Raw genomic sequence first — 27,517 nt, forward strand, 5'->3', positions numbered from 1 at the left:
GGTCTGTTGGTTTTATAATCCCAACGAGACCACATTTTGGAGTATATGAAGCAACGTTTCTGTAGGTGACTTGCTGACATTGTGAAGAGTTACGGGGTGCTTTTGCGGGAGGGGGCAATATTTGTCAGATTCCTCAAATGCCGGGATGGTTTCACCCTCTAATAATGGAAAATCGGCGCATTATGCTTCTTGTAGCTGCGGTTTTGCATCAGGGGACGTTTCATTCGAAGATACAGAAGCTATAACTGAGCGTACTTGACAATGAGGTAATGGTGACCCACTTGACTCGGAAATTCGGCTCGTAGAAGAGGAGGCAGCCGGTTGCACTGGAAGACCTTGTAGAAGTAAAGCGGCAGCCTTTGCGGGCTGGGGTTCATGTCCCGCAGCTGATGAATGACTGTGAGGCAGGCTATGCAGCGCGAATGCTGGCCGCACGCCTGCCGCGGGTTCCAACCGACGAAGGAGGCTGACGCATCTCTTTAAAAGCGCACGATCATGTACCTATGTAGTCACAAATTTTTTCAGCAACACGTTCGCCTTGAATCTGCCGTTCTCAGTTAAACAAGTGGCAAAATTGAAAACTGGTTTGTGGCAATCTGCAAACGTATTGCGATACTTTCTAGCCCATTCCACGTGATATAAAACACTGCAACTCAACACTCCCCCTTGGGGGAACCATTTGCTCCTGCATGCGTCCTCGATAATTCCGCCCCGACTTTTGCCCAAAAAATTCTCGCTCACAAGAAATCGTGAGGTGTGCTCTTTATGCTTCCGGATTCGTCGTAAGATTTTAGGTGTGGAAGGACACCGTGTCGACAGATGGCATCGCATACCTTTAATAAGTCTAATCACATGGGCACATTTTTTCCTAAAGAAACAGGCATCCTTCAGGTAAGTTCAGAATGGGTCATTTCTGGGTCGTTCGACCCGAGCAAAAAGCCAAAGAAAAACGCGAGTTTTATTTGGTATTTTTCGAACAGCCTTTTCATGAAGAGAGAGCGTACGGTCAGCCTCTACTTGAGTAGGTAGCGGAATTCTTCCCACCTCTAAGTACACGCTCTACAACTGACTCCTTTTACGCCCTCTAAAAGCTGCCAGCGAAAAGGAAAATCTCTCTTTGTGAGCTGCACACTTCTGCCGCAACGTGATGAAATTCCGGTTTACATTCATGTCATCGCATTCCTTAAGAACTTCCACGTGCTTCTTTTTACCACCCCAGAAAAAAGATACAATACTTCTTTTTTATTATTTTTATTAAGCAACTCGCCCACCATAGTCATTAGACAGTAGAGGTCTATTTGCTGGCCAGGCTTCTTTCCGAAGTACGCAGTATGGGAGTATGTGGGTCACCTGCAACAAAAAAGACACGAGGAGATCACGCTTGATTTGGATAAATCATTCCCTTTCTTGTACCTTTTCTGTTTTTACAGTGCTTGCTTTTACTCAATTGTTCCCTGATTTTTAACCAGTCCAAGTGTTATTCATACACCCACTTATATTCTCTAGTATTTATTTCCTGCTTATTTTCTTTTTCATTTTACAAGCCTCAAGCCGTACTCTAGAATTCCTGTGCCCAATGAAACTTTATGGGAAATTTCCAAGAATACGGCGGCCTGAAGTTGTTTACGGTGATAATTAAATGGGAAATGACGACAGAATACAGTTTGGTTCATTAGAGGACAGCTGTGACGCGATAACTGTGGCTCACATTGCATCGCAAACATGAAACAAATTATCTAGATATTACCCAAAACAAACGAAGCAACGGTGATTTCCCAGCCACTTTTTTTCGAGGTGGCTATCACATCGCAGAATCTTGTTTGTGCTATTGGTGACCGCTGCACAAAACCAACGCCAAGAGACACAACTGAATAATTGTAGTGGGTTCTCTAGTTCTGTTTGGTAGTATCACTTAAACGCTAGTTTTGTAGTGATAATTAGCCTTTTGCGTCTTGTCTAATACATCACTGTTCCCTCAACTTGCCTTACTTGTGGTTTCTTGTATCGCGAAATTCGTACGTTTGTTATTGTTTTGTTTTGCGTTCTAGCAGCGATGCTGTTTAAGCTGGTGGTTGGGCTGGTGAACGTGGGCCGGAAAACCTCGCCGGGCGATGACGTCACCACGCGCGCCGGCACCGCTTTGCCATAGCTTTGCCTCGCCGGGCTCGGGCGGCACTCGTGGCGCACCTGTCGGAAGCACAATACAACTGGTGCAAGCAGGGCTTTGGAAAGGCGTCGTGGGGTGGTTCGCTGTATCGCTTGTTGTGACGAGTAGAGCAGTTTTGACAGTGGAGAGAAAGCGATTAATGCCAAAATAAAAGAAGGCAAAAGGCCGAGAAGCAATGAAGTTAATCAATTTTATTAATTAGCGTCATACACGCCAGTCCACACAAACCTAACGGTGGCCACCGAACGAGTTCAAAAATTTCAGATCACGCTCGAACCACGACCACCTCCGCTACTAAAGGAGCTTCACGGCAAAGTAGGTGGGGGCACGCGTACCTTATATACACTTTAATGTCCAAGTGCCCATTGCTCATTTGGGGCCTAATAGAGGCACCACTCAGAAAACTTTACTGAATTTCGAAGCGTAACCACGTTGAACACGTGGCCGAGCCTCCAAGCATAACCACGCATGAACTTAGCCGTATCAAGAATAAGCTAGGGGGCCGATAGCTTCCCTGTTTCCCCAGTGTTCGCGTCACTAGCGCCAAGCTCCCCAATTTTTTCAATTTTAAACAGGTTTTTGTTTGCTGAAATTGAGCTGAGTGGGTTACCAAATGTCAGTTCATGCGCAAATTGAACTATGTTGCAATTTCACTTCATGGATGGACCCTTAAAGGTTTGAAGGTCATTAAAACAAAAGCATCGTAATGCGTGTTGCAGTTCAATAAGTTGCGGCCGTAAAGGGATAAAAATTGCGAAAAGTATTGTAGCGTAAATACCAGGACGATATCTTTCGTGGGCATTTACGAGGGTCGAGCGCCCTTGTCTCGTGCCAGAGCGAGTCAGCCATCTCCGCTTAGACCCGCCATCTGAACACCCTTGCTGCCTGGCCTTTCTTTGTTAAGCGTCACGCCTAATAAACAGGTGCATCACCACCCTGCTGTCTACATCTCCGTTTTCTAGGAAGCAACAATAGTGGAGGAGCCGGGTTTTCTAATTCCTGGATTCCTGCCCGCCGCCATCCCAGAAAGGCCGTGTCGCATTGACACCCCGGTCCATCGGAGCAGTCGGAGACGGCTTGGTTTCTCTCCTGAATTCCCGGGCGTTTTTTTTCCGACTCCCCAACCCTTCGGGCCCCCGCGATCCTGTTATGACCCCATCCCAAGTGACGATTCACCAGCCTCGCAAACTCATTACAATCCACGGTGATGTCATCGAGGACGTTGAAGACTGAATGGCGCACTTCCAGGTCGTTGCCACTTTCAAGCAGTGGGACGATGCGCTCAGTCTGAGGAATGTCAACTTCGCGTTGGAAGACGGCGCTCGTGCTTGGTACAAGAATCATAAGGCCACTTTGACGACCTGGACCGACTTCCGCCAACATGCTGCAGGACACGTTTTCTAGCACGGATCATCGTGACTAAGCACAAGCATTGGCGAACGCACCAGTTGAATGCTCCCGATCGCATATCGGTCACGAACTTGTGTAGAGACTGAGAATATTCACGCTCGAAAGCCAGTGGGCCTACGTTTCTATTTTAAAGGCAAAGTTCTAAAAGCTACACCTTGTCGGGAATCTCGCAGTACACAACAGTGAATTATCGCCGCTCCGCGCGGCGTGTACCACCTGATGTTCTCCCAGCAGCACTATGATCTTATTTCTCACAGTACACAACCTGCCACCTTTATTACTGTCCTAAACAAATACCTTCATATAATAGCTATGCAACACCTGGAAACAGCTTCATGCCGCATCACAGCATGCAACCACCCTACAATGCGTCCGGTCTACGCACAGTTCGCCTAACGCAAAATGTTCGCACAATACCTGGATGACAGCAGGCATTACGTGACTGCCTGTTTTCTTGCCGCTGTGAATGCTTCCATGGAAAAATGTTACAGGAATTAGGAGAGGATAGCAGGAATGTGAGGGGATGTTATTCCCTGATAGCTAAGTTTTCCTGGTGCCTGAGCGGAGTGAGCGTTACTTCTGGCAACTCGGTTTCAGTACGTTGAGGGGCCTGTGACACGACGCCCAAACGGAAGCATACGGGCACCGCGCCGCGTACACACGCACACGTAATCGGGACTCAAAGCACCCAAATCTACGTAGCATCTAAAGGGCTCACGATACTATCTTAAAGCACACGAAAAGAGCAGCTAGGTTTTAGAAGTGATGCTGTCGAACTACGCTACACCATGCCAGTTTTCAGCTTCTGCTTAAAACTGTACTCACACAATACGTCGGCGAGATGATCATCGAGTCACTTTGTACAGACGGTAGGCTGTGTTTCTCGTCGCCAACCCCCGGACGGAAGCACTCGTGCTAGCATCAATGATTGCGGTGGTAGTTAGACACGCGCTGCAGACTGCCCTTCTCATTGCAGGGTGGTTCGCCGAGAAGCAAGTATTGATAAATTAATGACAACACAACAAACCCGGGCACATGTGGACACAAGAATTGCAAGCATAAAAAGCCGTATTGCTACTGTAGCCTGAGCTGATTCACGCGTGGCCTAACAGTTATTCGAGAGCAAGGCGCGCTAGACTGAAAGAAGAACCCCTTACATACGTAAAGGATTGCTAAATATGCATTAGACATTCCCCACCTCAAATTCGTGTGTTTTAAGAAATATAAATACGCGAGTCAACAGTGATGTACTGTGGCTAAGCAGTTTGCGAAAATTACTTATACGCACATTTATAAGTAAAGCGTGTAACATATATTATTGGCTGTAAGACATTTTGAAATTACAAAAACATTTGGAACTCATACTTACAGTTTAGCAGCAGCTTCACCACTTTCAGAGAAAACAACACGATCGCCGGCGTCCTAGGTTCTCGAGCAACAGCGTTCAACGTTTGCTTCACAGCAAAGCAGGTTATTTCCTTCAGTAATTCAGGCAAGTTGATCATTGGAACTCTTTTCAGAAAACACTACGACGCAGGCATGGGAAAAGAACGGTGTTAATGTATTAGTACGCATTCGTTTTTCATGGAGCCGCGTGACGTATACAAACGACACAAAAGTTAACCAAAAATGGGGTATCAAAAGAATAATCATCCCCGTTTTTTATGATAAATGAACAACACAGCTTCGTGTAGTTTTTAATAACACACGAATAGATTCCGTCTAGGAGTGTTTTTCGCCCATTACAGTCTATTTTTAGCCGCAAGATGCGCTCCTCGGTCCCTCTCCTGCTTCCCTGCACTGCAGTCATATACATCATGAGCAAACCAGTGACCCAACTGGAAGGTGCCATAAACGTTACAAGTAACGCCCCTTCTGTTCATGGTACCAAGGAAGCCAGCAGTGTCAATTTCGAGCTCCCCCGGCTACCAGACGGAACTTACTGAGTTATAGGTGTTACCCTAAGCAGGGCAGTGAATTTTATAGAGTTGTTAAACGGAGGGGTATAAATTCTTTTCACGGATAGTGGGCATTAGGAAACGCAAAAAAAATCATGTCGAAATTAAAGTTGCGGAAGCTCCTGAAGAAACGCGCATAGAACCCCTCTTCAATGATTTCGAGTGCATATTCCTGCCAGACTTGTGAATCCTTGTTTGAGCTTTTTAAAACTGTACCAACGCATCCAGATAACCTCCCGCCAGCACCTGGAGCGTTCCAAGAACGTCTGCTCACAGCATCGGCGCGGAAGTGGCTGCCTAGTTTGAGCCTACCCATGAAGACACAGCGACTTCCGCGAAGGCTTTGTCTTGGACCGAGAGTCACATGTCCAACCTCCTGCCGATCGAATTTTGGGATCACAAGTTACTTTATTAAAATGTTTAAAATAAGACGCAGATCAGGAAAGTCGTAAATAGCAGATGCAGACAACGCTAACGCCCCGCACACTCCAGCATACAAGAACGTTCAAGAATCGGAGAAAATCTCAGAAGGCAGCGTTTTCAACCCCTTGGGACGTGCACCATCTTCGCCATACCCATAAAACCTTCAGTCTAGCCACCTGGAGGACAGTACGAACTCCCCATTTCTTGAGTCAACGTTACAGAACCCAGTTTTCTTGATACTGCGTCGCATGAGTGCAAGCAGTAGAAGTAACACGCCTTGATGACGCATGCAAACATCGACGTTACAGACAGAGCAACAAGATGCTAGGATTTAGGAGTTATTGTTCATTCCTGCAAAGATTATATTCCGGGTGGGAGTAACACATGTAGTAAACCAGGAATAACCCTGGTGACGGCACATTTGAAAGAAAAGAAGCAGGTGGTCATGTGCCCAAAAAATGGCCGCGTATCTGCTCTTTTTGTTGCAAATGTCGTCAAAAGACGATAGTCTTTGTAGACATTTGCCAAGTAAATGCCCCCCTTTGCTTTCCCGCTCACCTCTCATGCTGTTCCTGTACCGTCGCGCAGCTCGCGCTCATTCCAAGGTAAACACACTAAAGGTTTGCGCAAGGCGATTTGAATTTACCGCGTTCCACTGCTACATGCCCGGTTCCTGAATGCCAGCGCTGCAGTACGGTGGAGACGCGCGTGAATGGAGGTGGCCGACTAGAAAGTTTATAGCGCCGCGTGGCCGTGCTCCACGTGCGTTCCAAGCAGAAAGTGGAACCTAGCTAGTGGAACCTTTCGTTGTTTAACTCCGCGTGTACGAAATGTAACCAGATACAAGCTGAAAATGATAGGATTAAAGCTGAGTGCTCTAAGCTGGAAGCCGAACTTCAGAAGTTAAAAAAAGAATTTGTGTCCTTAAAGACTTCAGTAACCCAGTCTGCAGAAACTCAAAACCACTTGGGTGCGCCTGAGAAACGCCGCAAAGTGGACGAGAACAAAGGACACGTTCAAAACTCAGCAGAAATTCAGCAGCTAAAATCAGACATGAGAGAAGAAATTAAGCAATCCTCAGAGGCAATCACCAAAATGGTTGGCGAGATGATAAAAGAACAAGTAGCTAACCTCACAGCGGAGGTTTCGGCGCAGATAAGAGCACTGACACAACAGGTGGCCGCCCTAGCGGCTACCGCAGCCCAGCTTCAACAGTCAAACGCCGCTATAACCAGTCGCGTAGAAGCCTTAGAAAGCCCAGGTGTGCAGTCTTTGACCAGACATTCGCGTCGAGATAAGCCGTACGCGCGACCATCACTGCAAGAAACTCAGGACAACTCCGACATCGCCAACCATGGCAAATGAACGCAAGAAGAGGGAGGAGCTAATACTATGGCAGTGGAACTGCAGGAGCATAAAACCCAAAATCACTTCTCTAATGCAGTACATGGGGTCCGGCTGCGGAATGCCTGATGTCGTTGCACTTCAAGAGACAAACGCGCCAGCAAAGCTACCGGGCTATGTTACACACGGGGACACCGAAAGACATAATTCAAGCACCCTCATACGGAGAAGCATAACTGCGATTCAACACTCCTTAATTCAGCAAGAGCAAGTAGGAATCTTGTCAGAACTGATACCGAGAAACGCGGGGAAGGCCAACAGTCTTTTTATACTAAACATGTACTGCAGACCAAAGCACAGGACGTCTGAAATCCATTCTATTATTAAACAGGCGGTCACCAAATCGGCAGGTAACCCGCTCATTGTGGTCGGGGACTTTAATGCCGCACACCCCCTGTGGGGCTATGGCTACACGAATGGCAGGGGTACAGAACTCAATCTCGCCATCGAGGAGGCGGATCTCACGCTAGTGACTGACCCGTCGGTACCTACGAGAACGGGCAACAGCGTGACCAGAGATACGTGCACCGACCTCACGCTCATTCGAAACATTAACCAAGTTCGATGGTGTAACACTGGAGAGAACCTGGGCAGTGACCACGACATAATCTCCACCGTAATCCTTGCGGACAATTACAGTGCTTATGTCGGGGAAGCGAAACTCACAGACTGGAGAAAATTTAGAGAGCGTCGAGAGACTCAGTCTCCGAAAGAAATTGAAAGTATAGAGGAATGGGCCAGCGAAGTCAGGGCGGACATTAAAGCCACGACGAAGAAGGTTCAACTCACGACGCAAATACCGCACGTCGATCCTAGGCTACTCCACATGTGGGAGGCCCGGAGGAGTCTCATTCGTCGTTGGAAGCGACAGCGACATAACCGGAAATTAAAGAGACGCATTGCCTTGCTTACTGAAGAAGCGGCCCGGTACGCAGAGCAGCTCAGTCGAGAAAATTGGCTCTCACTCTGTGACGAGTTAAGGGGGACTCTCAGTACCTCCAAGACATGGAGGTTGTTGAGGTACCTTATAGACCCGACAAAAAGCAAGGGTGAGTCCGCCAGAGTAATGGCCACTGTTATGCACTCATTCCCCGGTACGCAGGACGACCTCCTTCAAGAACTTCAAACAAGATATACACCAAAATCTTCCACGCCACCCTTCCCGAACTACACAGGACAGCCCAACCCCAATTTGGACAACGACATTCAAATCTTCGAGGTTAAGGCAGCACTTGCAAAAATTCGCAGGAACACCACTCCCGGACCAGATCAAATAACAAACAAGGCATTGGCGAATCTTGATACGTCCTCGGTGATTGCGCTAACCGCATTTATGAATACTTGTTGGAGGGACGGTACGCTCCCCGCGGAGTGGAAGACGGCCGAGGTCCATGTAATTCCGAAAACGGGGAAAAAACCAGATATCGAAAACCTCCGCCCGATCTCCCTCACCTCTTGTGTGGGGAAGCTACTCGAGCATATCATCCTCGAAAGACTTCAATCCTACCTGGAAGAAACAAACAAGATGCCATCAACCATGTTTGGTTTCCGCCGTCACCTTTCAACCCAGGACATCCTCCTGCAGATAAAAGAAGATGTAATGGGCCAAGCCAACCGCCACACTCCGAAAGCCATCCTGGCCTTGGACCTGAAAGGGGCTTTCGATAACGTCACTCACCAAGCGATTCTGACCAACCTGAACAGCCTTGACTGCGGAACACGGACTTACAATTACGTCCGAGATTTTTTATCAAATAGAAAAGCCATCCTCAGGCTTGGTGACTTGTCCTCCGGTCCCATTGACGTGGGTAGCAGAGGCACACCACAAGGAGCGGTTTTATCTCCCCTACTTTTTAACATAGCCCTTATAGGCCTACCTACCATCCTGGGGGCCATCCCGGATCTGCACCACGGCTTATATGCCGATGATATTACAGTGTGGACAGGCAAGGGTTCGGTAGGCGAGATGCAGGACCGTCTCCAGCTGGCCGCTGATTCTGTGAGTGACTACGCAAGGACGTGCGGGCTTTCCTGCTCACCACACAAGTCCGAACTTCTTATGGTCGGGAAGAGAAGAAGGAAAAAAGTCCAAGATCCCGGCATCCAGATCACCCTGGACGGCCATACCATCCTACCGTCACCTCACATCAAAGTCCTCGGTATGACTTTTCAAGAGGACTGCTCAAACACCATTCTTCTTAACCGGCTCAATCACACAACGGGACAAATTACCCACATGCTCCGAAGAATAACCACCAAAGCGAGGGGAATGAAGGAGGCGGACACCCTTCGTCTGGTAGAGGCCTTCGTCATCTCACGCATTACCTACGCCATTCCCTATGCTATATTAAGCAAGGGCGACTTGGCCAAGATTGACACCATGATCCGGAAAGCCTATAAGCATGCTCTGAGGCTCCCTATTAGTACCTCGACCGACAGGCTTCTGAAATTGGGCCTACATAACACGGCCGCCGAACTAGTCGAGGCCCACCTCGCCAGCCAGCGTCTGCGACTAAGCACGACGCCATGCGGGAGGAGTCTCCTCACCAGACTGGGAATGGCGTCCCCCGAAGAAAGATCCCAGCAAGTACGCGACGTACCTCCAAAAATAAGAATAAACATTGACGTTGCACCTATACCCCGCAAAATGGACCCTACTCACCACGCCGGGAGAAGAGAATCAAGAGCGCGCACTCTCGACAAACAACACAGGGACCGAGACCGCACGGTTTACACCGACGCCGCCGACTACGCCAGAAGGGGAGCCATGACCGCCGTGGTTACTTCAGCAGAGAACCACCTCACCAGCATCACCTTGCCCTTCACAACCACTGCCCAGGCAGAGGAAGCGGCCATTGCTCTGGCCATCTCCCAGACAAATGCGGATACCGTTATTACGGACTCGCAACAGGCTTGCCGAAACTTCCTTCGTGGTAGAATTTCCAAAACGGCTCTGAACATCCTGCTGCAAAAGCCACTCGAAAGAAAAGTAAAGATTATTTGGACGCCAGCCCACTCAACCCTCAAGGGCAACACGACCGCCCATGACATCGCCCGATATCTATCCCGCCAGGCGACACGAGGGTGTAGGTTAGAGACTGCGCGTCCTTTGGTTACGTATCAGGACATAACGGGGTACTATAAGTGCCAAAGAATGATATATCCCCCCGGTCATGCATCCCTAACCAAAGAGCAGGAGCACTGCCTCCGGCTCCTCCAAACAAATACGTTTCCTCATCCGTCAAAACTTCACTTGCTCCATCCCACTCAGTACTTCCAGCTGTGCAAATTTTGCGCTTCCCCGGGCACCCTGTACCATATGGTATGGGAGTGTTCAGCAAACCCCAAAATTCCAAGAATCGCGCACCCTTCCCGTGAGCAGTGGGAGAAGGAGCTGTCCAGCTCCGGTCTCGATTCCCAGCTTAGGCTGGTGGAAAGGGCCGTAGCGGCAGGGGTCTCCAATGGAGTCCTGGAATGAGGGCCCCACACCACATTACGATGCTCCCAATAAAGTTTATCCTCCTCCTCCTGTTGCCGCGTGATTTCTCATATGCCGCCAGGAAGCGGCGGTTTTCTGCAGTAGATGTAGAATATCATTTGCTATCGAAAAACCAAGCATCCATGAATTTTTTAATAAAGGAACACTGTAAATATACCTTGTGTACTAATTTCCTGTCTTATATTTGCGTAATGTCGTGTTCTGGTTCAACAAAGTTGACAAGTATAAACATATAAACCGCGATTAGACGTTTACATGTGGCTCTGAGTATATAAGACTATTGCGCAGTATCAATTTTACTTTGGCCGGGTGGCTGAATCGAGTCATAGACAGACAGAGGGACAGACAGACAGACAGACACACATACAGACAGACGACCAAAATTTCTGGGTTTAAGTAGCCCAAGAAAGACTATCGTCTTTAAAAGTGGTGTTTGAACTTTGTACTGTTTTCTGTCATTACATGGCATTACCATTTAGCGTAACGTTTAATTTTGATACATGATCATCATTGTAACCGTGCGTCAGTTCACTGCAATAAAGTTCTTGAATTATTAAATCGCACCCCTCTTTCGTATGCCTTGCAACCCCGATTTCATACTGTTGCGTGGATTCTGGGTGCATCGCACAATGTCCACTTCGAGGCACGTGACTCATTTTGTGGGCATCGCCATTATTCTTTTTTGTACGCGGTATGCACGCTCCAAAGCGTGTCTTAATCACTTTGAAGTGGGCTAAAAGTAGTAGAAAACTTAATATCGCAGAGAAATGGGTGTAATTCTCCCGGCCCGATGCCCAAGTGACGACTTGGTGATTTCTGCCCTAGAGACCAGAAGTTTCTGGCGGTGCAGGTAAGTGCTGCTCGTCACGTTTAATTGAAAAATTATTGTAAAAATGTTTGCCTGGAAGATTCCGCCGCTCCTGCTACGTCCAATGTTTTAAGATGAGCAGTTTTGGGGGGAAATGATTGCCGAAATAAATAACTCTTGATTTCGTCAGACAAAACCTCAATTCGAAATAATAAGATTTAACGGGGCCGAAGGGTCATTACCCTCTATGTTCTTCAGGGAATATAGGCACCCCTTTAGCGACCCTCGATGGTATCTATTCCAAATATTTACGAGACTATTTTTATTGCAAAGGTTTTTTCCATGGTTATTCTGGGTTATTCTGTATTGCGATTTCTGCTATATCGCGTGGCTTTGCTGATTGCATTCCATATGAATATACCTGAGGCTAACTACCCAGATTTCTATACCATTTTCGGCAAAAAATTTTTTTACCAACTAAAGTATGATACGGGACACCGATGATGACGTATGCACCCGCCACCGTGGCTCATAAGATATGGCGTTGTGCTGCTGAGCCCAAGGTCATGGCATCAATTCCTGACCGCGGCGGCCGCTTTTCTGATGGAGACGGAAAGCAAAAACACCGGTGTGTTCGAGATTTCGATGCATATTAACGCTCTCCAGGTGGCCCAAGTTATTCCCCAGCCGTTCACTACGGCGAGCCTCAGAACCTCTGCAGTTTCGGCGCCAAACTCTAAAATCAATCAATGAGGTTGATGTGTGTCAATAGCAAGAAAGTAACTCAAATTTCTCGTGTTGCACAAAGCATGTCACAAGAAACTCCGTCTGTATCATCTGATTTAGTATGTATGTATATATTTATTGTTATACGGAAAAAGAAGATCCACCAACAGGCGTAAATTGTCTCGCCTAGGATCTTTTTCAGTTTTGCCTTGCCTTTACGCATTCGGGCACCAATCAGCCACTCTATTCACTCTTAGGTTCAAGGTTCAACAAAATTTCCCCCATCCGCATCGATATAAAAAATTGAGGCACCGTAATTTAAAAAATTGAAGCGACAACACTTCTTAATCCGCACGAATATCGAAGTTGCTCGTCTTTCGATAGCTTTGATTGGGGTACTAAAACCCCAAAATTCAATCTTTCTTTCTTTATCTCTTTCTTTCCTTGTTTCTTTCTTTCTTTCTTTCCTTTTCTTCTTTCTTTCTTACTTTCTTTCTTTTTTTCTTTCTTTCTTTCTTACCTGCTTGACTTTTGCCATAGCTACAAAATACGCATTCAAAACAATGTTTTCTCTCACAAATTGAAAAGGCTATTTTCTTCGAAGGCCCCCACGAGGCCTATAGGACTTCTGGCGCCATTCCAAGAAGGCTAAAAGTAATAAAAGGTTCCAATAAATGGCGCGTGAGCCCTGGATCGCGGGAAATTTTAATTGATTTGAGCAAAGGTGCACCTTTTATATCGAGTGAGGAGCGAGAGGGCAGAAGAAGGACGTGAGTGGTGGGGTGGAAAAATAAGAGATGCGTTTACGTGTGAGGGGCGGCACAAGGCTATCATCTTTCGACATCTGCAGCGAAGTAAGCTCCATTGTATCTATTAGATTTTATCTGTTTTATATAGTCTATGAGTCGCTTTAAACACGTGGCGCATAATAAACAAATACTTTCACGTTACTGTAGCCCTTCAGCGATGCTTGATTTATTCATTATAAGTTTTAATGCACCGACGCTACACAGGAGATGAGGCGTGCATAGAGGAGGGCTCCAGATTAATTTTGACCACCTAGGGATCTTTACCGTGCGCCGGAATCTCGAACACAAGAGCGTTTTTACTTTTCGCCTCCATCAGAAAAGCGGCCGCCGCGACCGGCAATCGAGCCCGCGTCCTCGTGCTCAAACACCACAAAGACTTAGCCACTGAGCTACCATGGTGGGTTTCCGGGACGTTTAGCTTGTTTTGCTTACTGCAGGAGAGTCTTAGCAGTGATCTCCTACTTACCGCAAGAGACTCGAAGAAAAGGCCCACCCTTGCCTTAAGCTGTACGCGCAAGAAATAACAAAAATATCTTTTAGTACACCACAACCACAAGAGTTTTAAAATCTGTTGCTAATTAGGGCGTTTAAGAAAAAAACCTATTGTGACGTTTTACTGGTACTTACTTTGAATGGAATACGGAGATCGCAGAAGCCATTCATTAATGTTACACACTGCAAGGGCAAAAATAGTCAGCACAGTTATACGTCATTCCTGTGCCAAAACTATACAGTTCACAACAAATATCGGTGAGATTCTGAACAGTACCGCAAGAAAAAACCAGATTTACAGTCTTCACGAAGCTACCAAAAATCACGTGCAAATGCGAAATTCGCGCACAGAGGGAAGCGCAGTCTTCTCGGTCATTGCGCATATCTGCTGCGTCTCAGGAAGTGATCGTGGGATCTGCTAACGCACGCCGGCGCGCACTACTCTTCAGTTATTTATCAGCCTTTCGCTGCCGCTAAGCATGTGGCAAATCGTTTTTGAACCTACCGCGCAAGTGTCAAGTTTTTCAGATGAGCCACAAACAGGGCAGGAGCGCACGACGAGCGCATGAGGGGGAGGACGCTCCTCGGCGGCGACGCATGGCGAAGGTGTGAGTGGTAAGGAGTGAGATGGGAGTTGATTCCTTAGCAGCGCGGGCCGCTTTCGCTCTCTCCAGAAGTTACTCCTCCGTTTTTTTTCTACCTGGAGCTCCTCGTTCGCTCGCGTAGGTTATGCGGACATCGCCGCGTCCGGCTTCACCACCGCGAAACCACTGCACCGAGCGCCAAAGCTTTGAGCGTTAATAACATTCTCTATTGAAATTTTCGTTGGTAAAGGCGTTGTTATGGTCGTCTTAGCGGTTTTCGATCATGGGTTCTACAGAATGTCCCTCACTGGGGGAAAGTGCGGAAGATAGAAACAACATTGGGCGTGACGAAGGTATGCATCTTATGGCACTTGGCCCCTGTCAGCCAGATTTCATGTATTCGTATTCAGCAATTACTCACTTTGGAAATGTCAACAGCGCCATGTTTATGTGAAAGTGGGTGACTACCTTGTCCTTTTTTATACTCATTTGCCATTTTCGTACCATTATGGCCGATGAATATTCCAGGGGTACACGTTACGGAGATCAAGATGGGGTTTGCGGAAGCCTAAGGATTACGCGAGATCTTCTGGAGATCTTCAACGTGCTGCGAAATTGCATTATGCACGTAGGTTCTGGTTGCTCGCAGCCGGAAAAGCCTCCACACCTGAGTATCAAATCGCCATGCTTGTGCTCGGCAGCAGAATGCCTGCCCCATACTTAACTCAAAGGTCTTTTATGGCGAACGCGAATTGGCCTTGTCGAGCGGGTTTCTCCGTGCGTCAGAGATCGACCTTGAAGTGATGCCACATGACTTACCGCCGCGGCGAGTGCCACCCTTCCAGTGCCGCCCTTCCCTCTACCTCCACGCTGCTGCGGCGTGAAGAAGGGACAGTGAACAACTGAGGCCAGCGTAAGCTAGAACGAAGGAGAGTGCGGCTGCGCCGTGAAGAAGGTCAATCTGGCTCGACGAATTGTCTCCGCGGTACCACAGGCGAAAGCGGCAAGCTACGTCGGAGCATCATGCAGAAGTCGCTCAGCTTGCTAATGAGTGACAAAGCTGTGCATCTTGATTCGCTTCGCGACAGAACGGGGGCGGTTCATACCCCACCGATGTTAGTTCTGTATAAAAATAAGAAGAAATATCTCCCTGCTGAAGACGCACCTTCACTTGAAGAACTTCACTAGGATACATAGACAGTTAGCATGCCTGTGCCCATGAATCAGAGCTTCAATTAGTGGCGATGCCGCCAGTGCTCAACCACCAAAAAAGAAGTCCACTCTAGCTGTACACTTAATGTGTGCAACGACCCCCGTGTTGGAGTGTATTCGCACCACCCCTCGAAAAGAAGTATCTGCGCCTAGTGGGCAGCAGGACATATGGGCCCCACTTGAGCAAAGGGACGCAACTGTACAGTGGGACATACGGGTCCCACTTTTCTCTTTGCAAGGAAACAGGTCTTAGCTTTTGGATTTGTTTTTTTTATAATTAAGAAGCGATGAATAGTAATAGCCTAGGATGTTGTCCAAAGGATAACTTTTGTTCTTTTGTTGTGTCCACCAAAGGCTTAAGGCGGAAAGGTGAGTACGATCGCGCAAAGCCGCTGGCTAAAACGAGTGAAGAACGGAAACTTCGGCGTCCAAATCATCGGCAAAGAATCTAGAAAGACGATAACGCCGAGCCTTAAAGGGGGCAACTGACGCTTCACCTTCGATTTCAACTACGCCTATGGAAACTGACGAAACAGCGGTAGTGAGTGCTCTCAGTGCTAAACGTTCGGCAAGCCAAATCGTTCGGTTGCCAAACAGTGGTTAGACTGCTCTCGCTTGCATAACTGGCCTAGCCGAGCTCAGCCGCCGCCATTTTTTTTCGACGGCGGGGAATTTCGGTCAATTCATTACTTTCATGGTTTCGCCGGACTTTGTTACTTCCACTGCGTGGAAGACAATTTCATTGATTTTTTTTTTTGAGTGCGAATTTTATTTCTCCTGTTTAAATATCACACTTCTAGTTACAGTTGAATCACCATGTTCGGCAGTTTTCCCATCTTAACTGTTCAGCGACTGGCAGTGTACGAAGTCAGCGGCATCAATTCTGTGGCGCCTACTATGGACACAGGTGCTGCCCTCATCCCACGTGCAAAAAAACTGGCGCCACGAGGTTTTCCCTGCTTCCTGCTTCGTCGGGCGCGTACTGCTTCCCTAAAATAAAAAAGAGGTGTTTCCAAGCACATACTCTCAAGCCATGCTCTTTCCGGACATCACGTCTACGTCATAACATCACTGACAAATGCGTCAAACACCTTTACGTCATTTCCTTGATATTTTCACCAAATGGCATTGTATGTCTGCGCTGCGGTCGCTTCGGCGTTTCTTTGGCGCCCAAGTTTTTTTCTCTCAACGTAGATGCTACCCGCGTGATGCATTACCGTGGCGAATTAATTAAATGAACTGCAGCGTCCCGCTATAACCGCTCGGCTTCTCATTGTGTTCTGCCCTGAGCCAGCTCACGGGTGAAGCCGCCGTGTTGAGCCCTCGCCGTCGAAACGGCGGCAAGACGGCACTGGTCCGTCTCCTGAAGAATCATGGGCGAAGTTTTCCGCCACTAGCTGTGTGCTCCCTATCCTACAAGTCACGTTGTCATCAGCAATATTATGCAACAATGAGCCAGAATTCAGCCCACCGACAGATGCCGGGCTGTGATGTACTGAATAGAGCGACGTGAAAATGATTGCTTTCATCGGGGCGTCCAGCTCGAGATACTACCACATTCTGCTTATGATGGCGTTGACGGTGCAGCACATAGTAAATACGCAAATGAGATGTCCGCATTTACTGTGTTGTGACATATCTACCGATTTCACCCTGCTATTGCCATTCGTGGCCGCTCAACTGGACAGCTGCGAGCGATGTTTGCACGCACAGCGATTTTTGCAGGCAGTTGTTTCAGGCCATGCGCGTGTGCTCTACAGTCACGTACGATCGCTTTGGCGTTTGTTTCGCGCCCGAGTTTTACGTTCAGGGCCCTTCAGGGCAGCGCCTTGTCGTCGTAGCTCGTTAGCTGGACCGAAGTAGAGCCAAATGGCGTTCCGTCGTAGCCGCTGTCGTCGCGGCGTAACCGAGAGGCTTCGAGCAATGGGAGGGTGCACTGGATAGCTCCGACCCGGGCGTTCAGATCACCTTGGTAGAACGAGCTGCCATCGTGGCCGCCGAATTCCAACCGGGAGCCACCACGCTTCCCTAACCCCCGTCACTCAATAAAAGTTTCTCTCCCTCCCTCCCTCCCCCCCTCCCTCCCTCCATCCCTCCCTCCCTCCCTGCTCCCTCTCTCTCTCTCTCTCTCTCTCTCTCTCTCTCTCTCTCTCTCTCTCTCTCTCTCTCTCTCTCTCTCTCTCTCTCTCTCTCTCTCTATCTATCTATCTATCTATCTCTCTCTCTCTCTCTCTCTCTCTCTATCTATCTCTCTCTCTCTCTCTCGAATGCCAATCGCTTTATATAGTCATAAGCGTTACAAAGTCGTCAACCGCTGGCGCTTGTCATACATCTCATCGTTGTTTAGTGGAAAGAAAACTAGGTACATTGAAGGCAAGATATACGTACTAACCGGAAACGCCCGCGCTAATTTAGTTCCGAACGCTCGTCGGGTTGATTTTTATGACAGCAAGCAAAAAAAGAGTGGCAGTGCAACGCCGGCACGTGCGGGCGGAAAAGCAAGCACAAAAGGAACTGAACTCCCACTATCGTAGCTTGAAGCAGGGGGCGCGCAAGTACTCCGACGGCGGGAAATTGGAATTGCACTGAGTGGTACCAGTGAGCGCATAACGGCGCTACAGCCCGTCAAGGCGAATCACTGCTCTACACTGCCGACAGCTTTCACATTGAGTACAAAGTCTTCAATTTTCTTTCTTATGCCGTACGGGTTATCACATTTTATAAAGAGAATGTTTCGCCCTAGAGTAGTCTTTTTTGATGTACAGTGTTGTCGATGTTATTCGACTGTTCGAGAAACATCCGCGCCGGAAGATAAATGCCCGCGAAGCCGACGCCGTGGGATCCGATTCGCCGACACTCGCCTGCACACGTCACTTTGTTGACTGCTACTTTGCCACCTGTGCACTTTTTTAGTTGTTGGGGGAGCACAAGTTTGCTGTAGTAACCTTTACTAAGCCTCAATAAGCCTCCTACCTTTAAACGCGTCCATGGCTCCCTTTAAATCCAGGAGAAAGTCAAAAGACGACTTCTTTTCTACTGCTCTTGTTAACTGTGTTTAATAAGTATTCAGTATGCAAAATTACGGCTGTGTTTGCTTCTAGACTAGCCGCTATTTCGAGGCACTGGTATGTTTTTACTCCCCTTACTATGGCTGCTCCTTAACCGTACAAAAACACCCTTTACAAAAGACTACGCGGTACTGTAGTTTATAAAAGATGGACACCATTCCACTCTACAAGCTTCATCAAATACGACGTTCACCAAGCTGTCAAATCTTCGGTGGGAAAATCATTTTCAAGGAGCTTTCAGCCTTTTACTGCAAAGCAGTATATGTCTAACCCCCCCCCCAGTTTTCATTCCGGTGTCACCCGCCGCGCTGGCTCAGTGGCTAAGGCGTTGCGCTGCTGAGCACGAGGTCGCGGGCTCGATTCCCGGCCGCGGCGGCCGCTTTTCTGATGGAGGCGAAAAGCAAAAACGCCCGTGTGTACGAGATTTCGGCGCACGTTAAAGATCCTCAGGTGGTCAAAATCAATCCGGAGCCCTCCACTACGGCGCGCCTCATCGCCTGCGTTGCGTCGGTGCGTTAAACCCTACAATCAATCAATCATTCCGGTGTCATAGATTTACTCGGCGCCGCTCCAGGGCTCCTCCTCACCACAGCTGACACGTCTTTCGCAACTATTTTCCCCCGCGCCTCCACCGATGCCCCTTTTTCAAGTTGCACAGGCGGCAGATAACGGTGGTATGCGGTTATAAGACATTTGCAAATAGTAAACAGAAACACAGATGCGCGCTAAAAATGCACTGACAATTACTGCACTCCCTAACACGACATTTGTGCGCAGCGCGAGCTGCAGTCTTCTCGGTCACGGCGCATTTCTGCTGCGTCTCAGGAAGTGTTCGCGTGATCCGCGAACGTACGGCAGCATGCGCTACTCTGCTGTTACCTCGCTGTGCGCCGCCGCCGCCGGCGAGCATGTTGCAAATCGTGTTTGAACCTCCCGCGCCAATTTCACGTGCTTCGGATTAACCCCACACAAGGGAGCAGCAAGCATGTTGTTGCATATCCTGTTTGAACCTCCGCGCAAATGTAACATGGCTTGGATTACCGGAGAATGGAACAGCGTCTGGGACTAGAGTCTGGTGAAGTGCGCTCCTTGGTGGCGACACATGAAACATGTGTGAGGGAAAAGCAGGGAGAGAGATGATGTTGTAGCCACACGTGTCGTACTCCATTTCACCCTTCGATAGACGCTCCTCTCCGTTTTCTTTCTTCCGTCGCTGCTGCTTCGCTCACTCGGTTACGCGGACTTTAACAGACGCCGCTCCCGCGAAGCCCAGGTAACGGCTCCCAAAGTGCTGCCCCCTAAAACGACCAAAACACGGCGGTGCAGTTTCCACTCAAATTCACTTCGCCAAGTAGCTGTGAATTCCTCCAGGCAGAAGTGAAACTTCCCCAGTTCGAACGTCGTTTGAGCCCATATTTCTTTTTGAGCTTGGAAGGCCTTCCGAGCGACGTATCCGCCGGTGTCTTTCACGCCTGAGTATGTGCCATCACCTGTTGCCGGTTTATGCGTGCACGGTTTACGGGTATATAAAAGGGGTGTGCGCGGACAGCTTGGCTTCATGCCGCTACCAATGAAATGCCGGTTGTGCTGTTATTTAGATGTTGAAATTACATGGCAAAGGGGCATCGGTGGAGGCGCGGGGGAACATAGTTGCGATTGAGGTGTCAGATGTGGTGAGGAGGAGCCCTGGAGCGGCGCCGAGTAAATCGATGACACCGGAATGAAAACTGGGGGGGGGGGGGGTTAGACATATACTGCTTTGCAGTAAAAAGGGCCCCTGAACAGCCTTGCAGTATTGTAAAGGGTGCCTTGACTGGTCTGCCAAAGAAAACATGGTGACTACGCGGATGCGGTGCTATTCGATGTTAAAGGAGCCATGAAGACAAAATACAAGTTGGGTTTATTAGAAAGACAGCTTCGTCCCGATAACAATGATACTGTGAGCGCGGAGCTCCGAAGCGTAGAAAATCATTCATTTCACTGCTCCATTATCCCCATCACCAAACACATCGAGGAACGCTTCGTCTTCTACGAGACTGATCATCATCATCGTTGGTTGCTGGTCCGGTGTTCCGAGACTGCTTAGTCGTAAAATAAACGCCTTACCTCACCGATCAACCAAGGCCCTTACAAGTGGTGGAGGTGCTGGGTACTACACCAACGTGCGAACCCCTCGCCAGGCTTTCTCGAGCGACCGACCCGTCTGCTATTACTGCGGGATCCGAGGCCACATATCCCGCTTCTGCCGACGCCGTATGCAAGATGAACGAAGAGGGTACGCACCGTTTGAACGAGATTTCGGTTATCCTTACAGTTCACGACGTCGTGTCAATGATTCAACCCCGCGACGCTCATCGCCACCCTCTCCCTCGTTTGAACCGCCCCAGACCGATCGTCCCTCCCGCCGCCGATCACCCTCACCGTATCGACGGTCCGTGTCTCCTCTTTACCCGGCTTCCCACGTTACCGACAACCGCTCGGAAAACTAGCGCCTGCAGTTTTCGGAGGTGAAACTGCGTCGCTCGGAAAGTGCTCAAGTCCTCCTCAACGACCATCAAACTTTTTATCTGTGCTAGTGGAAGGAATTTTTGTTAATGCTCTTGTGGATACTGGTGCAAGTGTTTCGGTTATTCATGCAGATTTGTGTTCCCGTCTCCGTAAGGTTAAAACTCCTTACACTGGTCCTTCACTGTGCAATGCTAACGGAGCCGTACTGCAACCCTCAGCGCAGTGTACAGTTCGAGTATTCATAGATGGAAGCCGTCATCACGTTCCCTGTGCAGTGCTTACTCCGTGTGCACACCAATTGATTCTGGGGTGGGACGTTCTATCTTCGGCGTCCGCTGTCATTTTCTGCAGTTTACCGGCTGTCGAACGCACGGCTACCCACTTCTCCAGCGTTGATGATGAGGAGCCACCTCGGTTGGTGGCACAAGCTGATCAAGTTTTGCTCCCTGTGCAAGAGACACTAATGACAATGTGCTCAGATAGGATTCAAGATGGTGACATTTTAGCCATTCCTGCAGGGTCCTTCCTTCATAAAGGACTCGTCATTCCCACCTGCCTCGTTCGGTTTTCGAATGGGTCAGCGGTACTTGCTGCAACGAACGTCATTTCAGAGCCGATCTTGCTCCCCAAACGTGCTGCTATTGCTACTGCTGCAGCTGACAGCCAGGTCATGTCTGTTATGCCCATTTGCTCGTCGTCAGCAGGCTGCGCCTTTCGGATCCTGCATCGTCATCGGCCGCTCTAGTCGCAACCATTAGCTCTGACCTCAGCCCTAAAGAGGCACAGTCCCTCCTTGCTTTGCTTGAAAAACACGCAGCTTGTTTTGACTTGTCTTCGTCGAAGCTGGGGCAGGTTTCCGCAACAGCACACCGCATTGACACGGATGGCTCTCGTATCATCCGCCGCCGTCCGTATCGTGTATCTTCGTCTGAACGAAAGATCATCGAGGACCACGTTTCGGACATGCTTGAACGCAACATCATTCGCCCTTCTGTTAGCCCGTGGTCGTCGCCCGTCGTTTTGGTTCGTAAAAAAGACAGATCAGTGCGTTTCTGCGTTGATTATCGTGCACTAAACAAAATTACCCGAAAATATGTATACCCCATGCCCCGAATAGATGATGCTTTGGACTGTTTACAAGGTGCGGAATATTTCTCGAGCATTGACCTCCGATCCGGCTATTGGCAAATCCCGATGCATAAATCTGACAAAGAAAAAACCGCTTTTTCCACCCCGGGCGGACTTCATGAATTCAATGTTATGCCTTTTGGGTTATGTAATGCCCCAGCTACTTTTCAGCGTCTCATGGATACAGTCCTGCGTGGACTCAAATGGAGGACATGTTTATGTTATTTGGATGATGTTGTGATTTTCTCATCGTCTTTTCTTCAACATCTTGAGCGCTTGAATGAAGTACTTACATGTTTAGCAAATGCTGGACTTCAGCTCAACACAAAGAAATGCCGTTTTGCCAGCCAAACAATCAAAGTCCTCCGTCATGTGGTCAGAAAAGAAGGCATCCAACCAGACCCTGACAAAATAACAGCTGTGCTCAATTTTCCTCGACCGCTACAACAAAAAGCCCTCCGCAGTTTCCTCGGCCTTGCCTCTTACTTTCGCCGTTTTATTCCCGGTTTTTCCACCATTGCTTCACCTCTCAACAGGCTTCTGCAATCCGACGTTCCCTTCACCTGGTCCGACGACTGTGAAAAAGCTTTTCACGCTCTTAAAGGTGCGCTTACTTGTCGCCCAGTGTTGTGCCACTTCGATGAGACAAGACCCGCACTTCTCCATACCGACGCCAGTGGGACCGGCATTGGCGCCGTTCTCCTCCAACGGGATGACCAATCAAGAGAGCGGCCTGTTGCGTATGCCAGTCGCTCTCTCACGCCCGCATAAAAAAACTACAGCATCACAGAACAGGAATGTCTTGCCGTCGTTTGGGCTGTCCAGAAATTTCGGCCATATTTATACGGCCGCCATTTCACCATTGTAACCGACCATCACGCACTCTGCTGGTTATCGACTTTAAAGAACCTTACTAGACGCCTTGGACGGTGGACTCTTCGTTTACAAAAATACGACTTATCTGTCACATACAAGTCGGGCAAGAAACACCTCGATGCAGATGCGCTATCGCGCTGCCCGCTATCGCCTTCACATACTGCTTGCGTAACGCCGCCGGCAAAAGCGTTGCCGCTTGCGCCTGTCGGCTCCATTGCGGTCGGTGAACGCTTTGAGCTTAAAAAGCTCCAACAAGAAGACCACTATTGTCAAAGCATAGTCGACAGACTGAGTGGTAAAACACAGCCTCCAAACAGTCGCTTGCGCCGCCAGCAAACAAAATTTCGGGTTGTTGATGGCGTGTTCATCGTCAAAATTACCATCCTACTGGAGAAAAGTGGGTTCCCGTTGTACCCCGGGCACTGCAGCAGAACAGTTTGGAGGCCTTTCATGACGATGCGACCGCTGGCCACCTCGGATATCAGAAAACGTATGACCGCATCCGAGCCCGTTTCTTTTGGCCTGGCATGTCCACAAGCGTATCCAAGTACGTCGCGTACTGTACCTCCTGCCAGCGTCGCAAGCGCCCTACATCACCTCCGGCTGGACAGCTACAACCTATCTCGTTCCCCGCTGAGCTTTTTGAGATTGTTGGGATTGATTTGTACGGGCCGCTACCTAGAACTCCTACCGGTTACCGCTGGATCATCACAGCTGTGGACCATCTGACACGCTATTCTGAAACGGCTCCCTTGCGTACTGGATGTGCCGAAGAGGTCGCTAGCTTCTTTTTGCACCGCATCGTCTTGCGGCATGGCGCCCCTCGTGTCCTGCTAAGTGACCGGGGGAGAACGTTTCTCTCGAACATCGTTGCAGAAGTCCTGCATGCCTCACGAACTGTTCACAAATTGACCACCGGATATCACCCTCAAACTAATGGACTTACTGAAAGATTTCATCGCACGCTTTCTGACATGCTTTCAATGTACATTGCACCTGATCACAGCAATTGGGACCACCTACTCCCTTTCGTAACATTCGCTTACAATACGGCTACCCAACGCACCACCGGTTATTCCCCATTCTTCCTCGTATACGGCCGCCAACCGTCCTCGCCACTAGACACCTGTTTCTTTAGCGCCCCTGTATCACGTTCTGCTCCAAGCACTGAACAGTTCATCCCTCGCGTGAAGTATTGCCGCCAGCTTGCCCGTGACCGCACTACTGAGTGTCAGCAGGACAGGACAGAGCGCTACAACGCATCTCACCGGACTGTTGATTTCCAACCTGGCGATGAAGTTTTGTTATGGACTTCTTTCCGGGTTCCTGGACTTTGCGAAACATTCCTTCACCGTTTCCTTGGACTGTACACCGTTCTAGAGAAAACCTCACCGGTCAACTTCCGCATAACCCCCGTAAATTCCACCTGCCGACCGCCGATGCCGTGGCACCGAGATTGTGCACGTGTCTCGGCTCAAGCCGTTCCATCGTCGTCCTTCCGTGTGATTGCGGCCGGGAGGCCGCCTTGACGGGCGGGGGGGAATAAGTGTGAGCGCGAAGCTCCGAAGCTTAGAAAATCATTTATTTCACTGCTCCATTATCCCCATCACCAAACACATCGAGGAACGCTTCGTCTTCTACGAGACTGATCATCATCATCGTTGGTTGCTGGTCCGGTGTTCCGAGACGGCTTAGTCGTAAAATAAACGCCTTACCTCACCGAGTAACCAAGGCCCTTACAATACCAATATCATCGCAATCTTCGTACAAATAACGGAGATATTAAAGAAAACGTGTGAAGCAGTCGCAACCCCCTAGCCAATTTCCCTCAACTTTTCTATGACGTCACGGAACCTTGTTTGTGTGATTGGCGGCCGCCTAACTGAACTGACCTGTCGCGACGACACATGACTGGACGTCTGTACTGGGGCCTCTAGTTCCATTTGACCGCATCACTTGAATGCTAACGGGCAGTTAACACACTGAAAATTATGTTTTATTGTTGGCCCGTATGACGTCATTCTTGCTCATAACACGTCACTCTGGCGCAAAATTTGAAAGTTCTTACATACTCCTTGCTTTTTTTCGTTAAAAACTTCTTTTGTGGCTGTAATGGAACTGAGTGAGATACTGAATCCTAGTTCTTTCAAAATTAACGAAGCTATATTTTCTCTTCATGGCTCCTTTAAGCATTCAACCACAAGCCAACTTCATATCCACTGACTACAATGAATGGACTGCTAGTGTTGGTTGGGGTGAAATAACGTCCCTTAGCTCTGATTAGAACAGTATCCTAATATATTCCGCGGTGATTCCAAATTCTAACTTCCCACCGTTCTGCTCGTCTTCATTTGTAACTACGTCACTTGTCAAACTAAAGAAAAAAATGTAGATTGCGCAACTGTGGACAATAAGTGTTATATGTACTACATAATCCGAGCGGCCAATGAATTCCGTATCCGCTTTTGTGAATTGAAAAACTTTTGGGCATTTTGCGCCGTACTATATTCCGAAAAAACGGCGTGTAAGCAAATAATCGTAGGTTACACACTCGCCGAACTTGCGACCATCAAGAGCGGTAGATTTGTGATCTATAGCCAGCATTGGTTTATTTACGGCGTTAAAAATGCCACTACTAACATAAGTGAGTTATTTCTTAGTCTCCATAATTGAACCGCCATATTTGTATCTTTACTGAATTCTGCATGAATTACAAAAGCTGACGTTTATTATGGCAAAATATTTTGTTCAGACTTTGCATACATCTAACGCCGAGTTAATCTGTTTTAAGCTGGAACAAACCACATCATCGGGCTGCTGCACTTACCTTTACCTGCGTGTTTTGGAAGTCAGTATATTTATGCACGCATTAATTTATTGGAGTATCCTTTTCACCGGAAAGTCACAACACTCATCAGCAGCTATTTTACACAAAGCGGATCACAAGCTTCTTTGACAAGGAACATTATGTTAAAATACGTAGTTAGTGAAAATGCATATAACTCAACAAAAAAGTGCATCGACTACTAGTTTAAGGGGAGCCAACAGTGAAGCAAGTTTCTACGAATACATAAATTAACACCCGTCTGAATCCCAATCGAGAGGGTGCAAAAGGTATTTAAAGTACTCAAAGAAAATATGCAAATATATGATAGTGGTATAGCGACCCTTTAAAGATATATGACTAAAGTTAGGGCGGCTGTCAGATTTTGCATTTCAAACCACTAATCTTGCATTTAAAGTGTTTGCCAACGGTATGAGATTGTATGGGTAAGTTAAACAACACTTACATTCTGCATACTCAAATCTTCAGGAATTGTAACAGTAAGTTTGGCGTTACATCCTTTTGGCGCTTGATCCCGCATCAGAAGTCGAAGGCTCATATATTGTAAGAGATCCTCCAAAAACGCCTGTAATCTGCCTACTACACCGCTGTCTAGTGGTTGAAAAACATCACAAGCTTTTTTTAATTATTCTCCTTCAAGAACAAAACTAAGCTAAGAATCCTAGAGCCCAAATGCGTAAAGTTTATCATCATCAACAACCGCAACAAACGTATAATAAGCCATCTGCGTCTGTATGCAGTGGCATTTTTCATAACCACTCAGTCAAGACATTTGACAATTTTTAGGGTCTGTCTTTATAAAATCAGACATTGTAGATAATGCCCGGAAAAGACCAATTTTAGATTACGTTATGAAATGTCTATACAACCACAAGTTTACACAGCAGTACGTATTGTAGGCGGTACAACGGCGCTTGTCCATTACTCGCTTCATATTCACAACACTGTCCGTTCTCTGCGTGATTTTAAGGTGCAGGGCAATATCTCTGGTGTAGGGATCAAGAAAGTATGTGCAAATAAAGAGGCACTTTCTAACAGTGATGCCACACCTGGCAAGAAACGTCTTATTTCTTAATGTTTGCAGAGCGGCCTCCCATATCTAAATAAGTCCACCTCGTAGGCTAACGTAACTGCGAAATCTGTACCAGAACTTTATTCTTGTGGCAAGAAATTTAATCCTTTTATCAGACCTTATCTTGCCCATCTCACAATTCCACAAACCAGACCTCAAAAGCATGGTCGTTGCTGCCCAAATATGTCGCATCAGCATATCCTGCCCAGTTTTGAGCTACGTCCCAATCGTCCTAGTTCTGGCGAAAATGAGCCCGGACCGATTGAAAACCAACGTAGCAAATTAGTGTATCACAACCTGTTGTATGAGATGGACAGCATAATTTTGAAAACAATAAATAAAAAAATACTAGGTTTTGTAATAGAAGCAATGGTTCCATACTACTTGTCTACAGCTCACTTTGTGCATCCGCTGTTCTGAGCATGCACTCCTTGCATGTGCATTGTCATAGCATTTTATAGTGCTAACATACAACAGCTTAAACCCTACACCGGTATAACCTAGGTCTGCTCAAACTCGGTAGCCGGG

The 27,517-nt window shown here is 48.0% G+C and overlaps 1 protein-coding gene across 1 annotated transcript; it reads right to left on the reverse strand.

Annotated features, from left to right (window-relative positions):
• Positions 1 to 1,267: 1,267 nt before the first annotated feature.
• LOC144139043 (uncharacterized) lies at positions 1,268 to 26,502 on the reverse strand. The gene is made up of 5 exons (XM_077671532.1): positions 26,363 to 26,502; positions 13,832 to 13,879; positions 13,671 to 13,709; positions 4,947 to 5,103; positions 1,268 to 1,350 (listed from the first exon to the last, which is right to left on the reverse strand). Exons 1-5 carry the CDS (start codon positions 26,453 to 26,455, stop codon positions 1,295 to 1,297), a joined length of 393 nt encoding a protein of 130 aa, XP_077527658.1. The 5' UTR covers positions 26,456 to 26,502; the 3' UTR covers positions 1,268 to 1,294.
• Positions 26,503 to 27,517: the final 1,015 nt, after the last annotated feature.

Source organism: Haemaphysalis longicornis, unplaced genomic scaffold (assembly GCF_048455015.1).
Source record: "Haemaphysalis longicornis isolate Haplotype H1 unplaced genomic scaffold, Haemaphysalis longicornis Haplotype H1 scaffold_5, whole genome shotgun sequence".
NCBI classification, from domain to species: domain Eukaryota; kingdom Metazoa; phylum Arthropoda; class Arachnida; order Ixodida; family Ixodidae; genus Haemaphysalis; species Haemaphysalis longicornis.

What these genes read in the sequence shown, in the direction of transcription:
- LOC144139043 (XM_077671532.1), bottom strand. Translation starts at nt 26,455, where the DNA reads ATGAGCCTTCGACTTCTGATGCGGGATCAAGCGCCAAAAGGATGTAAC. An exon ending in AAGATTTGAGTATGCAGAAT is followed by an intron (nt 13,880 to 26,362) that starts GTAAGTGTTGTT and finishes TTGCCCTTGCAG; the next exon opens with TGTGTAACATTAATGAATGG. An exon ending in TTTTCTTCGAGTCTCTTGCG is followed by an intron (nt 5,104 to 13,670) that starts GTAAGTAGGAGA and finishes CCTGCGTCGTAG; the next exon opens with TGTTTTCTGAAAAGAGTTCC.